This window comes from Moschus berezovskii, chromosome 8 (genome assembly GCF_049115385.1).
Source record: "Moschus berezovskii isolate FMDL1 chromosome 8, NW_MosBer_1.0, whole genome shotgun sequence".
Taxonomy (NCBI): Eukaryota; Metazoa; Chordata; class Mammalia; order Artiodactyla; family Moschidae; genus Moschus; species Moschus berezovskii.
The window spans coordinates 85,737,399-85,759,305 of NC_142467.1; the positions used below are offsets into that span (position 1 = coordinate 85,737,399).

Consider the following 21,907-nt stretch of genomic DNA (forward strand, 5'->3'; position numbering starts at 1 on the left):
AACATGGCTCATGGTAAAAGCAACCCCTGACTGATCACCCCCATCTAAACTGGAATAATGACCCTAGAACTATGACTGGAATCTCATGCTTTTGCTCTTCTCTGAGCACAGTGGCTTCTGTAACTACATGTCCCTTGTGAGTGGCTGAAAGCCACGCATACAAAAACTGTTACAAGACTTCTTGGTTTCTGTGGGGCATTGAGTTTCTAAGCCAAGGTAACCCCTGTCTAGTGTAGATCTCAGCTCCTCTGCCCCAAATAAACTGCTCCAAAAACAATGAATGAAGAGAAATACCTGTACCTGATGCTATCCTCCCAGAAAACTATGCTCCTGTCCTATATCCTTCTGAACAGACAGGTACAATACATAGTCATCTTATGAGTCTGAACAGCACCTGAGTTTAAAAACTCGCAGTGAAAAAAAATAAGAACTCCCAGTGGATGGTATGATACCTTTGGTTAACTCCAGCACAATATATCATCATTTAACTTACTGTCTTCTATCACAAAAATCAGATGATATTCTCAATCATCTTAAAAAAAATCGGCCATGTTCCTATATGAACACCTCAAAACTTTCAAAGGTTTAACCAAATATTTAAAAGCACAAAGAATACCTTTATGCTTCAGAATACCAAAGCAATAACTGAGAACATCAAAATAATAATTTAATCAGCTATTTTATAACAACTGGCAAGTCAGTTCACCATGTTCATATTAACTGTTTGCTTGTTGTTTTTTTTTTTTTAGGGATTATTTTTAAAAATTGCCGAGGGGAATCTCACTATTGTGTTTTGTATATGGGTTCTTTTTCATATTTAATTTGAACCCTTACCTTGAAAGACTTTGTTTCCTCAATATCACACATTCCTGTTAATACTGACACACACTACTCCCTTAGCCGACTTTTTGCTTCCTAAGCCAGTGCTCCTAAACAATCTTCTAACATTAAGGACGCTCTTATGAATAGACTTCATCACAAGCTCTCTGCCAATAGTTCTTAAATCAGAGAACGCAGGCCATGCAAACAATGGATCATCAAGGGCCCATCATCACCCTACACAGGAAGCCATTTTCCTCTATCCGTTCTCTAACTCTGGAATGATAAATTAGTAACATTGATTTTATGACTTAACTAGTGTTATCATGTTCCCAAAGAGGAATAAATAAAACAGCAATTTTTAACCAAAAGATGAAATACATTTTAGACAGTGTCCGAAGAATCAGTTGAATAGCATAACCCTTTCTTTGTTTTGATCAGGTCTATTAAACAAGAGCAATGAAAGTATCGGCCTGAGTACAAATTAAGACCATTAACACGCTGCATAGTTACAGCATATAGCCCCTACATTGCAAGACTTTATTTCCTCTCCACTGGATTTGTTTTTATTTTGCAAGTGTCAAAAAAAAAAAAATGTTTTAAGAGTTCAACATTTATATCAGTATTTGGCATGTTTCCCACGACTTAAATAACATGGCCCTGAAAAGGGTCTATAAGCTACATAACGATATAAATATGTTATCACAATGAAAGAACAGAGTTTATCCAGATTCTATGCTAAAATAAATGACACTTTCATGTCAGATTAAAAATTCAGTGCTATCAATCACCCTTTTAAGATTCTCCCGGACCCAGGAAAAAGAAAGCCACACATACTTACTTTGTGACAGCTACACTAATGAGGGAAGTTGTAGGAGCTCCTTTCCTTGTAAGAGTAAAAAATAAAAACAAAAATTCAGCTTACTTTGGTGAAAATCATAAATACCTTTTATTTTTAAGCAGAAGCAACAGTCTTTGTGAGAAAAAGTTCTAAATAAATAACAGAGCCTAATAACTGAAAGAGAAATCAATCCAGCTTGGTGCCTCTGGGGCCCAAGGGACTATAAAACTTCCATAAGCATAAAAATGGCACTGAGACTCCACATTAACCTCTGTCTATTGTGGAAACTGAGTAAAACAGAGATCAATCAACATGAACTTTCACTGGAAGACTCAGGGGGCTTCGGAAAACCACACGGCTAGCCTTTGGTAACATGATGCCAAATTATTGATCCTTCCAACTATGCCTTGCTTATATAGTCTTTGAGTACCTTCAACTGAGAACAATGCTAAGATCAGTACATATTAGTGGGGCAGACACAAAATGGGCAAAGACAATTCTCCTGGTTTTCCTGATGTAAGTGGCTCCACTGAACATGAAAGCTAAAAGCAACTGTTTTGTCATCTATAAATACTGACATTTCCCCAGCTAACTTTTACTATCGCATATTTCATAGCAATGTAACATTTAACACAGCAATGGGAATACCGGCCAAGTGCCTCAGAATCACTTGGGAATTCACTATCAAATTTTTATTGAATTAAAAAAAAAGAATCGTGTTTCTAAAAGAAGGTTGTGACTTCTCACGAGTTCTCTTTTCCCTCCTAATTGTTTATTCAGTTTTCCACTTGTGAAATGCAGCATACTGAAGACAGTATCTGGCGTTCAGTTCAGTTAGTTCGGCCACTCAGTCGTGTCCGACTCTGCCACCCCATGGGCCGCAGCATGCTAAGGTTCCCTGTCCATCACCAACTGCTGGAGCTTCTCAGGGATTTGGCTCCCAGTTTCTGGCACACCCAGTATCAACAACCTTGGAACTGTCTGAATGACAGAAGGGCCTTTGTTATGCTACTGAGGTAACTATTGCCCATCCCCACAAGATAGCTTCAGGATGGGAGGGAGTGATGAGAAAGATCAATCATGGGGAGGGAAGGAGGAAGACTTGAGTTCAGTCACATGTACGATGATTTACTCAATCATGCCAATGTCATAAAAACCCCATAAAAATTCTGGACGCCAAAGCTCAGTGATGCCTCCTGGTTGTGAAAATGAAATGTCCTGATCTCACAGGGAGAGGGTAGGGATGCTCTGTGTTTGAAACCCTTCTAAACCATGCCCTAAATATATCCTTTACAACAAGTACAACCATTAAATACTCCATTTTCTTGAGTTCTGTGGGCCATTCTAATGAATTACTGAAACCAATGCATGTGCTGTGCTTAAAGTCACTCAGTCGTGTCCGACTCTTTGTGACCCCATGTACTGTGGCCTATCAGGTCCCTCTGTCCATGGGGATTCTCCAGGCAAGAATACTGGAGTGGGTTGCCATGCCCTCTTCCAGGGGATCTTCCCAACCCAGGTCTCCCGCATTGGAGGCACATTCTTTACCATCTGAGCCACCAGGAAAGCTCTGCTGAAACCAGTGGTAACCTCCAAATCTGTAGACAGCCAGTGAGAACTGCAGAGGTCCTGAAGCCTGGGAACATTTGCAGCTAGCGTCTTAAGGAGGAGGAACTGTGTGGAAGACTGAGCCCTTAAACAGGTGGAGTCTGACACTGAGTCCAAGTAATTAATGTCAAAATTGAATTACAGTAAACTTGCTTGGGTAGAAATAACTAGAAGAAAGAGGGTATAAGATTTGTCAAAAAGTTGAGTCAAAAAATATAAATTTTACCAATGGTAAAATATGTAAGTAACTAAAACCCAGCATTTCACACTTAGCAGGTGTCACTTGCTGTGTTAATGGAAAGAGGAACAGAGAACATTTCAATACATTTGCAATACTTTCAGTAGTACCGGAAAATGGAGACTTTTACCATCTAACCACTGGATAAGAAAATGAGCCGCTCTTACCAAAGGCAAGCATTCCCACAGATCATGGCAATGGCGTTGTTCCAGCCATACACGGCCACGGGGAAGTTGAAAGCAGTGATGATTCCAACCAGGCCTACAGGATTCCACTGTTCAATGAGAGCATGGCCAGGTCCTGAGGAAGAAGAAGACATGGAACATGCTTAAACACATTAATTTAATGCCTGTCGAGGTCACAAGAACAAAGTCTGCAATCTTTCATTTTCAGAACAAAGATGCACCAGATCACGTGGGGACTATAGATGCTTTGTAGCAGATCACCTTACACAGCTGGGGGACACTGGTTCATTCACCAGCATACAACAAATGCTGTTATTACCAGACTATCTTACAAACCATGAGGATATCCTTTAAGCCTCTATTCCTCCAAGGAACTGTGTGGATCAGGGAAGTCCCATCTGGGAGACAAGGAAACTTCAGAGAGTAAACGAGACATGTCCTTGGTGATGTGATCACTCAGGGCAGAGCACGACCACAACACAGGAGTCACGACTCTCAGGGCCATGTTCCTGATGGTGCCAGATGAAGCCCTCAGCTCACCTCTCTAAATTCAGGACAAGGTGACTCATGTACAGTGGGAAAAACGTTTTAATAATTACATAAACTTTGAATGAATTAATTGTACACATCTTTACATACATACAGGAAAACTGAAAACATAAATTAAAATAGTTGTATCTTATAGACAAACTTAAGTCACCATAATCCCACAAGTTGATATTGTTCAGTCGCTCAGTTGTGCCTGACTCTGCAACCCCAGGAACTGCAGCACCCCAGGCTTCCCTGTCCTTCACCACCTCCCGGAGTTTGCTCAAACTCATGTCCATTGAGTGATGCCATCCAACCATCTCACCCCACAAGAGCCTTATTTAATCAAAGGCAGCTGAAGCAGTGAAGAACCAGAGCAAGGAGTGCAAGAACCAGAGCAAGGAGTGAAGAACCAGAGCAAGGCCACGTCAGCAAGAACAGGGAACCCACCACTTGTGCCAGCTCACTCCCAGGCCCTCCCTTAGTCCGGGAACCCTATTCTCCCTATAGGTGATGAGCTGGTAGTCTCTGCCTCAGAGCCTGCCTCCTCCTCTCTGCCCCTCCGCTCTGTATCCTTCCCCCCAGGGAGACAGCATAGCTCTGATGACGTGACTCCCCCGGCTTGCCACTGCTGGAGCTGCCCTCAGGATAAAGGCCAAACTCCAGGAAGACTATCTCCAGCAAGCTACTGGTTGCCTTCGTCTCAGGTGTGGGTCACAGGATAGCTCTTGGAACTGGGAGAACCAGTATTCACAAATCAGACTGTTCTGGAAAATTGAAAGGTGCTCAAGAATTTCGAAGGGTGGCACCAGGTCTTTGTGAAGGTGCTCCTAGAAGGTGTTGTTCCTGGAGCAGTGGAGGTTCTCCCCTCAGATCTGGGGAAAATGGCTGAAGTGATGGAGTCCAAGATCGAGCAAAGTTTCCAAACTGTTACTTCTTGGAGGAAAAAGAAGGAACAAGAACAATTCCGTAAACTCTTTATTGGTGGTTTGAGCTCTGAAACCACAGAAGAAAGTCTGAGGAACTACTACAAGCAGTGGGGAAAGCTTATAAGCTGTGAGATCATAAGGGACCCTGCAAGCAAAAGATCGAGAGGGTTTGGTTTTGTCACTTTTTCATCCATGGCTGAAGTGGATGCTGCCATGGCTGGCAGACCTCATTCTATTGATGGGAAAACAATTACCCCCAAACGTGCTGTCCCAAGAGAGGAATCTGGACAGCAAGGGGTTTTCCTAACTGTGAAGAAGCTGTTTGTTGGTGGAATTGAAGATACAGAGGAACATCATCTTAGAGATTACTTTGAGAAATATGGAAAAATCAATGCCATCGAGATAATTACTGACAGAGAGTCTGGAAGAAAAAGAGGCTTTGGATTTGTGACTTTTGATGACCATGATCCCGTGGATAAGATTGTGTTGCAGAAAAACCATACCATCAACGGCCATCATGCAGAAGTGAGAAAGGCCTTTTCTCGACCTAAAATGCAACAAGTCCAGGCTTCTAGAAGTGGAAGGGGAGGCAAAGCTGGTTTTGGAGATTATCCTGGTGATGATGGAAATGTTGGACCAGGGTCAGGACGAGGAAGTAGTTTGGAGGACGATCTGATGGATTAAGAAGTGCTCAGTGGACTTGGTCATGGTTATAATAGGTGTGGAGGATGACCAGGAACTGGCAATTTGGGAGTTAGCCCCGGATATGGAGGAGGAGGAGGAGTTTATGGTGGTGGAGGACTTGAATTTGGATAGACAAGAGGATCTTTAGCTTCCTATTTTACATGGACTTGACTGTACAAAGAGGAGAGAATAAGAGCCCAGAGGTAACAGGGCAGCTTTAGGCTATCCAAATAATTAATGAAAACTCTTTTCTCAGTCATGCCATGACTGTGGCAGTGATGTAGCAGAAGACACCAGAACAGATGCAGAGTCATTTGTGAATGGATTGGTATACTTAAGAACATCACCTTACTATGGAGGAAAGAATGAAAAACATTGCTTTTGAGACAGTTTTCCAATTTTTTTGTTTCTTTCAAGTAAGAGGACAGAAGCATCCTTTCTTTGATAACATTAATTTTTTAAGTGTCCAGTGACATGTGAACCTCTTTTCAAGATTTTTCTCACAAAGTTTTGAAAAACTGTTTTCTAGGATCATGGTATAATGAGACATTTAAAAAACTGAAGTGTCTTGTAATTAAGAAGTTGTTGTACATTTATGATTTAATAAAGACTTCTAAAGGAAAAAAAAAAAAAACAAACTCCAGGAAAAGCCCCTTCCCAAGGTTCCTTCTCCACCCATCTCTCCCTTCATGTTGTGCCCTCCGGCAGGGCTGCAGTAACACAGTTCCGCAAACGAGCCAAGTTCTCCCACCTTAAGCTTTCACACAGGCTTCTTCCCAGTTTAAAACCTCCCCTGGGAATACCCGGGCAGTCCAGTGGTTCAGATTTTATGCTTCCACCACAGGGCACAGGTATGATCCCAGGTTGAGGAACTAAGTGAAGATCCTGCATGCCGCGTGGCCGATAAGTAAACAAAATTAAAATGCAAGGAATCTACAGCTTTATACATTTCTTGAGGGAAAGGACTACACTTTTCCAACCAAGTATTACCTATTAGATCACTTGGCAGACACTCAACAAGCATTAATTGAATTAATGAAGTCAAAGTTACCCAACAGCTTCTGCATAAATTAGTAATCTATTTTTTTAATGTGTGAACAATTGAAAATGATTTTAAATGGTGAGTCAGGCATTAGAGCAAGTAAAAATCAAAGTTACTTGCTTGCACATATATACCTCCCCAAATTGGCAGTTTACTTTCTTAACTCTGAAAAACCTCTGAAAAGTGTTCAATATAAAATGAATCTTGGCTAATGGGACTCACTGTTATGTGTCCAATTATGGACAATAACTGTACATTTGAAAAGAACTCCCTCTTTCTACCAGCAGGGAATCTGCCCAATATTCCAAGAGGAAGCAGGAAAACGTGATTTTTTTTTTTAATGTCTTTTCCTGATTATAAATGTAACCTAATTCCCAGTGTGTAAACTTTGGAAAATACAGAAGAAAGACAATACCAACCATTAGTAATTCTGCCCTGACAGATAACCACTATCACTACTCCAGGAGATTTCCACCTCGGTGCTTTCAATACAGTCACATGAATTCACCCAGTTTGTTCCACTGACGTGGCAAACACTACAAACTGCGTAAGCCCTTGTGCCCGTCACTGAGTACAAGGCTGCAGCACAGTTTAACTACCAAAGACTAAAAACACCCTAAATATCTATTACTTGGGAACTGGTCATCCTTACAACAAAACAGCCATTAAAAAAAAAAAAAGATGAAGGGAGCACCTTATTGGAACAATATGAAACAATTTCTAAGATAAATTAAGTAGGAAAAAAGTATAAAACGGAACACAGGGTTTGCTACATATCTGTCTGCACCTGAAAAAGCTACAGAAAGATATACTGGAGAAACCAGAAACATCTGATACATTCATGGGAATACTATGGAGTATCCCACTGGGAGGAGGAAAATATTTCTTCCTTCACCTTTTTATTCCTCTTTAATTTTGTGAAATGAAAAATACTATCTTTTCAAAAAAAACAAAATAATCTAAAAATAAGTATATATAAAAAAAGAAGACAAAAGAAGTAAAAATAAGTAAGTACAACTTTCCTATAAAGTTTGCAGTTGGGGAAGGCAATCTTTATGATCTCTTGACAATATCTGCTAATAGACTGCCAAAATTATTTGCTCAACCTTTGTCATGATTGGACATGTAGGCCATTTCCATGGGACAATGCAACACCTTAACACCTGAACCTCAGTTGCATTTCAGATTATTTACTTAAATCAAGATTCTGGAAACTTGCATTAAATATTTTTGGGATAGATATTTTTCCAAACTGTTTTCCAGATAAGATTGGTGATTCACTTCACAAAGTCTCCGTAAAAAAGTGTCAGTCTTGAACTTGCCAACACTGAGCTTTATCTTAAAAAATTGTAAAAGCTTAGGCATATTTATCTGATTATTTTCACCTGTTTTAATTTGACTTTCTTAGTAAAGAGATTAAAGACATTTTCGTATACAAGCATTTTGTAGAAACTGCTCACAACCAGAGAATTTGGGGGAGTTCTCTGTTTCGGAGTGCAATACTTAGCAGAACTGACTTCACTGCTTACTTTCAGAAGGCAGGATGGGTCCCCCAATCATCCGAGATAAGCCAACAGCATAATCACAAATATCCACGTATTCCTGAACTTCTCCCACACCTTCCACCAAGATCTTCCCCATCTCCAAAGACACCTAAAAATACAAAAGACCAAGCAGCATTTTTCCAACAGAATTTATGCTTTAAACATTAAATTTGAGGTGGGGAAAGCAAAACATTTTGTTTCTGCTTTGTGAGGGTTATAAACCACAGTCTGTTCTTATTTTTCTGAAGAATTTTAAAGCCCAAGAATTGTCTTCACATTTTCCTGTCCATCTTGCTAACCTGTCCTCTAAAGAAAAGATTTTTGAAATATATGTTACAAATTTATATACATATATATTTTTGAAATACATAAATTATGACCTTAAAAAGATCACAATCTTATACACAAAAGTAAAAAACAGCCTTATTCTCCACTAAAAGTACTATATATTTACTACAAAAATACTTTACCAAGCTTCCTAGTACTTGGATCTTCTCCCGCAAGGCATCACCAATCTGTCTCACTACTTCTCCTCGCTTTGGAGCAGGAATCTAAGGAGGAATGGCATTTCAGTGTCTGCTGAAAAGTTTAAGTTCATGTTTATTAACACAGTACTAATGTGCTGTAAAAGAACAAAGCACAGCCACATCAAAAACATCTGTTTTGATCTCATCAGTGTCTGACGTGACAGGCCTTAAAACCCATGCCAGAGACCAAGAAAACATACAGATGACACATTCTTGGTGAGCAAGGACTGTGCCAAGTACAGAGAGAAATTCAGATTGAACACAACTTTTTGGGATGACTCTGCATGCGTAGTCGTTTGTTCCTTCAGCTGTGTCTGACTCTCTGCGACCCTATGGGCCATGGCCTGCCAGTCTCCTCTGTCCATAGGATTCTCCAGGCAAGGATACTGGAGTGGTGGATGACTTTGGAAATCTCTAAACACCTTACATAACCTGTAACCCTAAATGATTCCCACTGATGTTTTCATATGGGTCAAACTGATTGCATACCCAAACCCTAAATTCAGCTTACTTAGGCTGGTGTCCAAAATCCATTCAAATCATACCACTCACTCACGAAATACTTTCTGAGCACTTACTGTGTGACATCAGCAGTACTAGGCACTGGAGCTAAAATAATTGAGGCACTCATGGAGCTCAAGGCTCTTCTTCACTCTCTCTCTTCCCCAAATGTACACCAAGTATCCTTGTATAGTTTTTCTAATCTAAGGGTAGCCTGGCTTTCTATTAACATTTAAAATGCATCCTGCGTCCCCACTACTTTGAACAGGCAGTTCTACTTCTGGAAACTGAACACATACATTAAGTGTGCAAAAGTATAGATTACAACAGCATTTACTGCGATGCTATTTCCGGTAGAGAAACAGAAGCCATCCAAATGCCCATCAGCATAATGAAAGTCAAAGTCACTCAGTTGTGTCCCACTCTTCGCGATCCCATGGACTATACAATCCATGGAATTCTCCAGCCAGAATACTGGAGTGGGTAGCCTTTCCCTCCTCCAGGGGATCTTCCCAACCCAGGGATTGAACCCAGGTCTCCCGCATTGCAGGCGGATTCTTTACCAGCTGAGCCGCAAGGAAAAGCCCATTAGCGTATGATTGGTTAATTATGGAATAGCCATTAAATGGAGGGCTTCCCTGGTAGCTCAGATGGTTAAGTCTGCAATGCAGGAGACTGGGGTTCGATCCCTGGGTTGTGAAGATCCCCTGGAGGATAGCATGGGAACCCACTCCAGTATTCTTGCCTGGAGAATCCCCATGGACAGAGGAGCCTGGTAGGCTACAGCCCACGGGGTCACAAAGAGTTGGACACGACTCAGTGACTAAGCACAGAACAGTACACAAAATGTCTGGACACTTTCTAAAAAGAATAAAGTAGGTTTATAAGGAAAAACTTTTAAGAGACATAACAAGACAACAACAACAAAAAAGCAAGATAATGCATATGGTAAATAAACTTGCTTAAACTTGATGGAATATACAAGAGGTTAACAGTTGCAATTTCCAAGAAATGGAATCATAACACTTTGATTCTCTGCATTTTGTGCATCTGCAACATTTGCCATTTTTGTGATACATGCACACTTTTGGAAACAGTAAAGAAAAACTGTAACGTTAAATGAAACAGCAAAGATCCTCTATATTTTCTAAGGCATTGAATGAGTTGAGCCAAATTTAGCCCGCACATTTATAGCCTTAGCAAATTGGTTAATTTCAACTCAGAATGGCTAATTCAGTACACATGACTGCTGCTGCTGCTGCTAAGTCACTTCAGTCGTGTCTGACTGTGTGACCCCATAGACGGCAGCCCACCAGGCTCCCCTGTCCCTGGGACTCTCCAGAAAAGAACACTGGAGTGGGTTGCCATTTCTTTCTCCAATGTGTGAAAGTGAAAAGTGAAAGTGAAGTCGCTCAGTCATGTCTGACTCATAGCGACCCCATTGACTGCAGCCTACCAGGCTCCTCCGTCCATGGGATTTCCTAGGCCAGAGTACTATTCTGAGCTTATTCATTCTATCAGTCTTTGAACCACCACTTATTACTGCACACATTTTATGTGCGAGAGAGTGTGCTATTCCCTAGGATTCAAGGGAAACAAGGCAGCTAGATTCAAGTCCATTGGGGATGGCAGACACAAAACAGGAGATTATAATCTCACGTGGTAAGCGCCATGATGGTGCTGGACTACACAAGTGGACCACCTATGAGTATTAACCCAGCGTTACTTGGGGGCAAGGAAGTGGGAAGGAAGGGGGCTTTCTAACAAGTTGAGGCCTAAAGCATGATTGGTGTTTGCCATCTGAAGAGGTAGGTAAAGCAGAGGGAAATTATGGGGGACAGAGAAGAGAACATATGCAAAGGCTAAAAGGCAAGAGAATATGATAATTTGGGGAAACTATAAAGACTTCAAAGAAGTAGGAGTAGAAAGTAGGGGCCACACTGCAAAGGACCATGTAAAGGGTCCAAAGAGCAGTGGGGAAATCACTAGAGGGTTTTGTACAGTGGGGAGAAAAATCAGAGTGCATTTTAATTTTTCAGCTGCATCACGCAGCATGCAGGGACTTAGTTCCCTGATCAAGGACCAAATCCAGGCCCACTGCAGTGGAAGCACAGTCTTAACCACTGGACCACCAAGAAGGTCCCTCACAGTGCATTTTAAAATACCACTCTAGATGTGATATAGAAAATGTTATCAGAGGGAGGAAAGACTCAGGCAGGAAAACTATGAAGCCAGACAAGAGATGGTGGCTGTCTGGACCACAAAAACAGCCATAGAGACAGACATAATTCAAACTGTTAAGACTTGGCAGCTGATCAAGTCTCAACCCTGGGTACACATTAGAACCCACCACCTGAGGTTTAAACTACATTCCCTCTCAGATCACTCAAACTTGACTTTTTTTTCTTTCTTCTCGCTTCCAAAATGATGGGTAGGAGCAGCAGGAGATAAAAAGAATGTCAGGAATAAGTATGAGGTGAGGGATGAGGGGGAGCCCGAAACCAGGAAGACAGTCCCATTCTCCGTGTGCGTTTGACCAGCCCAGCACAACAGCACATGAGTAACCCTAGACCCTCCTGAGACAGCCACCGAGAGCCCTCATCCCTGCACACTTCACTCTGAAGTCAGGTTTACAGTGAGCATCAGAGGCAGCCATGAAAAGGGAACTAAGAGCACTCAGTTAGTGATCTGCTGAGCCCTTGGGGAAGCATTGCAAAGACAACGGTGTTAAAGAGTTACAGGGACATACGTATACCTACGGCTGATTCATGTTAACGTTAGGCAGAAAACAACAACATTCTATAAAGCAATTATCCTTCAATTAAAAATTAATTAACTTAAAAAAAAAGAGAGAGCTACAGGTATCTGGAATCCCTTTATGCAGCTGGAGAAGGCCCATTCAAGTTCCTGACATCAAGAGAAGAAAGAGACTCTGGCTCTCCTCCTCACCAGGACTGCAGGAGGAAAGTGATGACACCCATAGGGGATGCAGACGGGCAGAAACAGGTGGTAGGACTAAATCAGCTCATGAAAGAAAGCAGCAGAGCAAGAATTCCCAACCAGGTTCTTGATGGTTAGTTTTAGTTAAGAGAAACATTTTTATAAACTGCCTTTTCATATTTTCATACTCTGTCTCCTTTTTCCTTAAAAAAAATAAACTTCCCTTTCAAAAGTCCCAGGTCTAATACAAATGAACTAAGTGAAACTGCAGTTTGTCCTCACAGGCAAGGCACCCAGAAGGGTGAGGGCCAAGCAGAAGCAGCCCCATGCAAGTGAGGAGCCAAGAGGAAAAGTGTGTACACCAGGAGGGGACCAAGCTGTGTTCTTTTCATGTTTGAGGAGTCCCAGAGGCACACTGAAGAAATGCTCTGCTTCCTCCCTAAACTCTGGACTCAATTGCTCACCTCAAATTCCAACAGTGGGATTCCCAACTGATTCTACCATCACCCAGAAAAGCCACTCGTTCCCACTTAGCAGCCCCACTCTATGGAGAGGAATAAAAATTAAGGGCAGAAAAAGAAAGAACACTAGGTGCAGAGGCTCGCGTGACTGTGGAAGAGCCGACGTCAACGAAGAACCTGAAATGGAAAACAGCAACGACGACAAATCCAGCACAATATTAAAGACATCACAAAGCCAACTGCCACCCCGTGGGCAAAGCCAAGACTGACCTAAAGGTCAGTTCAGGGAAAGAAAAGACCCCGAATTCACACAAATCTTTTTTCAAACAAGACTGTATTTACTGTGGGTACAAACACACATATAATGGAAGTTTCTCATCGAAAGTTCCACTAGCATTCAAAACAGCACACGCAAAGAGTGAATCTTAATGCAGCTTATGGACTTCAGTTACTACTGATGTGTCTGTACTGGCTCGCCAATTATAAGACGTACCACACTAATGCAGGGTGTTAGTACAGGAAACTCAGGAGTTCAGAATAAGCCACCCCAGAATGGGCCAGTCCGACAAGTTCTTTGGCTTTATTTTGAGCTACAGATAATTAAGCCCCAGGAGACTCCAGAAGAGATTTCTAACTCCCCTTAACAGCCCAAAAGAAATTAGAAAGGGACCTGTACCAGGAGTTATCACCAGAGAAAACTTTTTGTATCTGACTTATCTGCATGAGAGGGAAAACATCTGCTTACCGAACACTTGCTCTGCTCACATTCCTAGCAACTATCCTCCTCCTCTTTGAAGCCCCAGGCTCCTACCCCTTTACTTAGCTCAGGATGGTGTATAAGCCTCAACTGTCTGGCTGCCTTTGGATCTCATATCTTTATGCCTCCCCCTCATAAAAAATTAAAATTTGTTTTTCTCCTGCTAATCTGCTGTATATTGGTTAATTATTAGACCAGCCAAAGAACGCAGAAGGGAAGAATAAAAAAATTTCATCCCCTACAGTTTCACCCTAACACTGTTCTAAAATATAGTCTATTAATTGAAAAAACAAAAACAACACAGCTGTCCCTCAGTATCCATGAGAGATTGATTTGGGACCCCCATGGATTCCAAAACCTGTGGATGCTGAAGCACCTTAAGGGTGGTGGAGGACAGTCAGCACTCCATATGATGTGAGCCCTGCAGAGGTGGAATGAGCTGATTTAAAATAAGTTGACATGGTCACTATTCTCTACATTGCTAAGGTGAACTTCACTTAGCACACTACTTTTGCAAGCAGTATTTTCTTTGTTCAAGGATTTTTTTCAGTTCAGTTTTTAATTGTATATAATAAACCCTGAGCCTAACTTATAGCCAAAATTAATTAAAGGAAACGTTCTTCCTGCTTTGCACAGAGGCAGTCTCTTGGCTAACAGTAACCCTGCATCCAATTCAGGGCTCTCCTGGAGAGTCTGCCCTTCCCCAAGTTCCCAGAGCAACCACTGATTCCAGAGGAAAAAAAAACAAACCACTGAGGCTCAGCAGTCCCAAACTCAGCAGCACATGGTTCTAAAAATCAAACAGGTACTAAGGTTTACCCCTGCATGTAAGCATGTTAAATGATTAACTCATTGAACCCTTATGATAACCCAAGGGGTAAGCACACCTAGCCTCCCCTTTTCTACAAAAGACAAAGCACACTAAGGCAAAGTAACTACCTGAGGCAGAGCTGGGTTAACCTTTCAGGATATTCCTATAGCTTCAGGCCAAGTATCTCAGGCAGAAGACCAAAACAGGTGTTCAGGGTGAACCGGCAAATCCAGACTAAGCCAGTTTTTCACTCTCCCCTCCTCCAGAGCCTGGCCCTCATCTATCGACATTTCAGGGTGGCCCAGCCCAGCTGTCAGTTCCTACACCTGCTCACAGAACTGGTGGAGACAGAGACGGGGAAGGCAGAATTAGCCTCAAAGCCTCATCAGACTGCTGAGGAACTGGAGTCTAGGCCCCTATTAGAGCTGCTGCTGACACCACTCCCTCTGAACCAAGAACGCCAACCTACTCCTAACATCCTCTCCCTGCCCCTAAAATAACCTGGTGGTGGGGAAGGAGCATATGGTTTCTTTTTAGCATAGATATTCCTTTCTCTTTGCTTAATTTTTGGAGACTTGGGTGTTCACAGATCAGTTGGAGACAAAAGTGTTCATAGATTGTTCACACTGCAACAGTACAGAGTTCTTTTCCCTTTAAAATTACCCTACTATTGAAGGCAAAATATGGAAGAGTACTAGTTTAGGACTACAGCTTAGATAGTCACAGCCCCCAAGAAGCTCCAGCTTCAGCAAGGGGGTGCTGGCTGCCTCCTGTCTGTCATTACAGTAGGTATTTGTGTCAGAGACTCTGTACTTACATCTGCCCAGATGCTCCATGCTTCTCTTGCTTTTTCTACTGTTTCTTCATAGTCAGCCATGCTGGCCTAAATAAAGATTTGGAGGGAGACAAAGGGAAAAGGAAAGGGCAGTGATGATCTTCTCCTAAGAACACAGACTTCTGGAAAAGCACTGTAAAATCCCCAGTGACCCTAAGATTTGTTGTTTAAAATGATTATCACGGCTTATACTTCCCAAAAGTTGCTGAAATTTGCTAAGTTAGAATCTGTACTTTTTAAAACCTTGCCTTTCAAAGCAAGGTCCAGGAGCCTCATCTATGAGCAACACCTGAAGTATATGAGAAATTCAGAACCTCAGGCTACAACCTAGATTCAAGAGGTCAGAACATTCATCTTAATCCAAGTCCCCTGGTGATCCAGAAACACAGAGCTCAATGGAACCCCTCTTGAGTAGTCCTCTCTAGGGGTCTCCTTTTTCAGGGCACATACACTCTCACAGAGTACAGGATCTCCCCAAGAATTCTTTTTTTCCAACTGGGCAGTGTAGCACGCAGGATCTAAGTTCCCCGACCAGGATCAAACAGGTGTTCCCAGCAACTGAAGCCCAATACCTTAACCACTGAACCTGCAGGAAAGTCCCTCCCCCAGACATTCTTAAATGTTAAATTAAAAGGAAACATTCTTTGACTTTGTTTTTTTTTTTTTTTTTAGTTCTACCAGTTTATTGCTACCAACCATCTCCCTCCACCATCATGCACACATGCTCAGTAATGTAACCCCATAGACTGCAGCCCGCCAGGCTCCTCTGTCCATGGACTTTTCCAGGCAAGAATACTGGAGTGGGTTGCCATTTCCTTCTCCGCATTCTTTGACTTTGTAAATTTGTATTACTCAGTGAACACGGGCACAAACTCCCTAAGGGCATTTTGCATTAAAAAAAAAAAAGCGCTTACCTGTCTGACTCTTGCAATGGGCTCATTGTTAGCAGGACAGTAGGTGGTGATAACCTAAAACAAAAAGATGATCTACATAAATAGAAAATGGGGGAGCAGACCAAATGGAGGAAGGTAAAAAGGAAGGTGGGGAGGGGGCGGGAACGAAGATACAATAACCAAACTCAGAACCTTTACATTGGTGGTGGTGGTGATGGTTTAGTCCCTAAGTCGTGTCCGACTCTTGCGACCCCAAGGACTGTAGGCCACCTGGATGCTCTGTCCATGGGATTCTCCAGGTGAGAATACTAGAGTGGGTTGTCATTTCCTTCTCCATTAACTTGTTACAAACAGGAGACTACAAAGTTTTCACTTTTGACCTGAACACTCAGAACAACCTTTTCTGCAAAACCTACCCTCGCCATGCAAAACCTACCCTCGCCATCTAAATATTAGGCATCTAAACAAAAGCCTAAAAGTAACACATTATTTTGCCTCTTCTTCCATTAACAGACCAAAGTTACAAGTTTTAGGGACTTCCCTATAGCTCAAATGGTAAAGAATCTGCCTGGAACTCAGGAGACCTGGGTCAGGAGGATCCCCTGGAGAAGGGAATGACAATCCGCTCCAGTATTCTTACATGGAGAATCCCATGGACAGTGGACCCCGGTGAGCTACAGTCCGTGGGGTCGCAAAAGAGTGGGACACGACTGAGCAAATAACACACACGCAGTTACAAGTTTAGCTTATTCCCTTTCTCCATAACTCTGCCCACCCTCTGGTCAGAGGTGAAAAGACCAAGGCTAGACAACCAAGGGAAGGGCGTGTGTCCACATGAACTGGTATAGATTTAAAAAAGGCTTTCAGGAAACGGTCTTTCATCCATGAACCCAATGATTGGATACCACAGGAAAAACAGGATAAAACCACCAATGGGGGATTTGGGAACAATTAGAACCTGCATTTCCTACAGCCGCAGGTAACTAAACGATGCCTTTCCTCTAACAAAGCAGGTTCATTCAACAAACTGTTGGGATGTTATATAATGTTTTCTTATAAGTTTTCTTTCGTATGCAGCCCTCAAAAAAAATCAAAGTAATAACAACCTTATCTTTCCATCCTAGTCTATAAAACATTTTATTTAACATTAACTGAGTCAAGCTACTGTTAGGGTCTGGAAATAAGAGAAATGCTGAAAATCTGGCCCTCGAGGAAGCTCTGAGCCCAATGATTGCAAAACAGGATTTCAGCAACTTCGAACTTGCATTCCAGAGGATTTCAAAAAAGATAATATAATACTGTAGAACATTACCTGTGGCGCACGTCACATGTGAGGAGCCACAGTCAAGTAGAAAAGTCAGATTTCCACTGCCAACTGTGTGGCATTTCGCACTACAGAGTGCAGAGCTCCGCCGTGCGTTTTAAGTACGCTTGGGAAGTTCAACCCCTTTCTGCTCCAAAATTGAACTCGATTCTCGGTAACGCGCGAGACCTAACATCTATTGGTACTTTTAAAGGTTCTACTTGAGAAAACGTTTACTATTGACTTCAAAACTTCCCACCCAGTTATAAGCCGACAGCGTCCGCGGGCATTAGGGCTGGGCAGCGCCTGTCCGGCCTCCCAGCGCGAAGCGAGGCCGCAGAGATTTGCCCAAGACGTGCGTACCTCTCCCCGGCCTCCCCAGCTTCCATTATACACGCCGTCGTTTTCCTCGCGGAGCCCCAGCTCCTTCAGCCAAGCATACTGGGGCTGATTGATGAGCAGAGTGGACATGAAGGCGGCAGGCCTGCTCCGAGGCCCGGAGAACTCGCTCTTCCTTGCAACGCGCACGCAGAGCAGACCTGGAACACGCCACATTATGAGTCAGGGATGCGAAGGGCGCCTGCGGCCCGGGGAGCAACTGAAGCGGGGCCCGCCCCCGCGCCCCCCGGAGGAGCCCATTGGGTGGGCCCGGCCCCGCCCTCGAGCACGCCCCCCGCCGTCGCCCTGCCTGGCTGGGTCTTGCGCGGGAGCCGGGAGCTGTGGCCTGGAGGTTAACCAGGGCCCGGAAAACGATGAGGGTGAAACCCGGAGGAAGTGAGCAGGCTACTGCCATCTAGTGAAAGACGGCGGGAACAGCGGCACCAGCTAGGAACTTTTTCCAGCAAAATATTGGATCTAAAATACAGTGAAAGCCTCTCAGGCTGTAATGTGCATGTGATCTCAGCTGGCTATCGAGTTAAATGCACATTGTGATTAGGTAGATCTGGACTGGGGTCCAGTCTACCGCCGTACCACCCTGAACGCGCCCGATCTCGTCTGGACTGGGCTCTGAGAGTCGGTATTTTTAACCAGTTCTGGTGGAAAGAAGAGGATTGTTTCCATCTCTTTGTTACATTACAAATTAGAGATTTCTAATTATTGAAAAATGGAAATTGTGATAGTTCCCTCCAAATATTCTGCGTGGGTATATTCTTGCTTTTGAAGAACAAAGACAGTTTTGATCAATTTCCTTTTTTCTCCATTTCTTCTCTCTTCCTGCAATATTCTTGCCATCCCCACCATCCCATCTGCCACCTAATTCCACAATAACTAGGCCTATCCTATTTAAGGGAAATGGCAACATCTCAATCAGCATGATTTGGGCAGGAGCTTAAAATATACACACACTCTCAAATCATTGCATAAATAAGGTGATTCCAAACCTACTTTCCCAAAATATTACTTCTCCGTACTTGCCTTGTGGCCTTCCACATGGCAATCAGACAGTTGAGAGTCACACGTTTCTTTACAAAGCCTGTGTTTTCCTCTCATGGTGCCTTTGCCCTACTGTTCCCTCCATCTGTAAAACCTTTCCTTCCATCTCTGCATTCAAGCTTTATCTGTTTGACCCTTAGAACATAAATGATTTCAACAAATCATGTTGAAACAGGCATGTATCAAGCATCTACCAGAAACTGTGGTAAGTGCTGGCGATATCTGAATGGTGTTTCCACTTGAAAATGTTATACTTTTCCCCCATTAAGGCAAGGACCACCTCTGACTCATCCTTGCATGACTCCACAATTCCAAGCATCCTACCAGGCTCACATCCATTTACATCATTGGGGGAAAAATGAACCTAAGAACACACCTCAGCAGTAATAAGCAAGGATACCCTGTTCAGCATTGGTAATCTGTATCAACAACCCAACTACTCCTGTCCATCCACTCCTAGGACTGACGCACTAATTTCCCTCATTTTAATTCTCAGACATTTTAATAGAGAATTTAATTCTCCTCACTTTCTGGCTGCCAGTAAGATTCTTTGTACATGTATCCCAACATCACATCCTTCCATTGTCTTCCCCTCCATTTGATTCAAAAAATGAAAAGACATTTACAGATGCACTAAATTTTAGAAGCAACACATGACGCTCTCAAGGAATGTTAACTTCCATCTCTTCACTAAGTCAAAAAGAGAGGTTCATGATGGTCTCCCTCTAAACAAGTTTTGGGACGATAGACACTAGCAACTGCCTATATGGAAAATAAGGATTACATCTCTCTTCCACCTTCTTTTTTCAAAACTTACTTAGCCTGTCAATAGGAGGTCAGGGAAAATCACCAACAATGAATTTTGATGGGGCAAAGCGGGAAAATATAGAATTAAATGAATCCTATGAAGGCACATTTCACACTTGAAAAAGAATTAAATGGATTGTACATGAAAGCATATATAAAAACTGCAAAGCCCTACAGACATTTAAATGTCAGGATACCTTGAACTAATTTTGTATTAAAAGTGGAGGAGTTAGTAGATGGCAGATTCTACTTTTTAAATGACTTATCAAAGGCCTCAGAGAGTGGTTAAAGCAAAGACTCTGGAGTCACAGCCTAAGTACCAATGACCTGGGCTTGGGAAGTCCTCTGTGAATACTAGCTGTCTTTATTCTTCAAAGATAGTTGGCCAGAAGGCAGAGTGATATGAACATGCATGCTTGCCCCAAGACAGCAGTAAATTGGAGAAATCACCACCACTCAGAATATAATTGCATTATTGTAAACTCGGCATCTGACTTTTCAGAGCATCAGTGAGTGACACTAACTATTGCTCTGGGCATACTCAGAGTAATCAAGCTCACCAAAATATCAAAATATGATGTTGCAACTAACATGCTGGCTTATTATTTAATGGGGAAAATTATTCTCAGAAAGGACCAACCATTCACATCCTCTAAATACTGAGTTCTCTCCCAGGATACATTCTACCTATCTAGTGGTTTAATGAGCCCAGTGTCAGAAGAAGAGTTATTGATTAATAATATTTGATTCCAGCATTCAGTGGTCTCAGGCTACTACAGTCTCTCAAATGTCCAAATTAACCTATAGATTAAATGCAATCCCAATCAAAATACCAGAATTGGCAAGCATATTTTAAAGTTTAAATGGAAAGCCAAATGATCTAGAATAGTCAAAACAGTTTTAAGGGGGGAAAAAAAGAATAAATTTACATTACCTGATTTTAACAATTATTTTAACAATTTTACAATTGTTATAAAGCTACAGTAATCAAGAAAATGTCACACTGGTATAAAGACAGTCATAAAGATCAATGGATCAGAAATAGGGTACTCAAAAATAGACTTTCACATGTATAGTCAATTTTCAATGAAGGTGTCAAAGAAATCAAAAGAGAAAGAATAGTCTTTTCAACAAAGAGTGCTATATTATTTGGACATTCAGGCGCAAAAAAAAAAAAAAAAGAACCTTGACTTCTACTTCATGCTATATACAAGAATTAAGTTAATATAAACCATAGACTTACAAGTAAGAACTAAAACTCTAAAACATCTAGTGGAAAACATTGGAGAAAATCTTTAGTGTGAGGGGCTGTTCTATGCATTATATGATATTTAGCTGCATCCCATACCACACAGTATAATGTTAATAACAACATGAAAATGTACTCCTACCTCACACTACACACAAGAACCCATTCAGGGGAACTGTAATTCTATGCAAAAGAAGTAAAATATCAGTTGTCTGAGAGGAGTTAATGCGTCTGCCTCCAATGCGGGAGACCCGGGTTCGATCCCTGGGTCGGGAAGATCCCCTGGAGAAGGAAACAGTAACCCACTCCAGTATTCTTGCCTGGAGAATCCCATGGATGGAGAAGCCTGGTTAGGTTACAGTTCACGGGGTCGCAAAGAGTCGGACACGACTGAGCGACGGAACGGAACGGAACGGAAGAGGAGACCTTAGACAACCTAATCAGTTCAGTTCAGTCGCTTAGTCCTGTCCGACTCTTTGCAACCCCATGAACCACAGCACGCCAGGCCTCCCTGTCCATCACCAACTCCCGGATTCACTCAAACTCATGTCCATCGAGTCGGTGATGCCATCCTGCCATCTCATTCTCTGTCGTCCCCTTCTCCTCCTACCCCCAATCCCTCCTAGCATCAGACTCTTTTCCAGTGAGTCAACTCGTCGCATGAGGTAGCCAAAGTATTGGAGTTTCAGCTTTAGCATCAGTCCTTCCAATGAACACCCAGGATTGATCTCCTTTAGAATGGACTGGTTGGATTTCCTTGCAGTCCAAGGGACTCTCAAGAGTCTTCTCCAACACCACAGTTCGAAAGCATCAATTCTTCGGCGATCAGCTTTCTTCACAGTCCAACTCTCACATCCATACATGACCACGGGAAAAACCATAGCCTTGACTAGACGGACCCTGGTTGGCAAAGTAATGTCTCTGCTTTTCAATATGCTATCTAGGCTGGTCATAACTTTCCTTCCAAGGAG

The 21,907-nt window shown here is 42.4% G+C and overlaps 1 protein-coding gene and 1 pseudogene across 4 annotated transcripts in view; one reads left to right on the forward strand and one right to left on the reverse strand.

Annotated features, from left to right (window-relative positions):
* Window positions 1–18,220, reverse strand: part of ALDH7A1 (aldehyde dehydrogenase 7 family member A1) — a 71,796-nt gene extending 53,576 nt beyond the window's left edge. For 2 of the 4 annotated variants that reach the window (XR_008686366.2, XM_055428710.2), the window contains exons 1-7: window positions 17,810–18,104; window positions 16,165–16,218; window positions 15,233–15,298; window positions 8,889–8,969; window positions 8,404–8,527; window positions 3,674–3,806; window positions 1,661–1,705 (exon numbers count right to left, since the gene is read on the reverse strand). Coding sequence is in view for 3 of the 4 variants with exons in the window: in XM_055428710.2 (XP_055284685.1) it covers window positions 1,661–1,705; window positions 3,674–3,806; window positions 8,404–8,527; window positions 8,889–8,969; window positions 15,233–15,298; window positions 16,165–16,218; window positions 17,810–18,001 (695 nt within the window). In the remaining variant the exon portion in view is untranslated. Of the gene's footprint in view, window positions 1–1,660; window positions 1,706–3,673; window positions 3,807–8,403; window positions 8,528–8,888; window positions 8,970–15,232; window positions 15,299–16,164; window positions 16,219–17,809; window positions 18,105–18,134 lie in introns of those variants that run through there. The other 2 variants (XM_088838813.1, XM_055428709.2) reach the window with 2 other exon arrangements.
* LOC148777112 (heterogeneous nuclear ribonucleoproteins A2/B1 pseudogene) lies at window positions 5,104–5,964 on the forward strand (annotated as a pseudogene).
* Window positions 18,221–21,907: the final 3,687 nt, after the last annotated feature.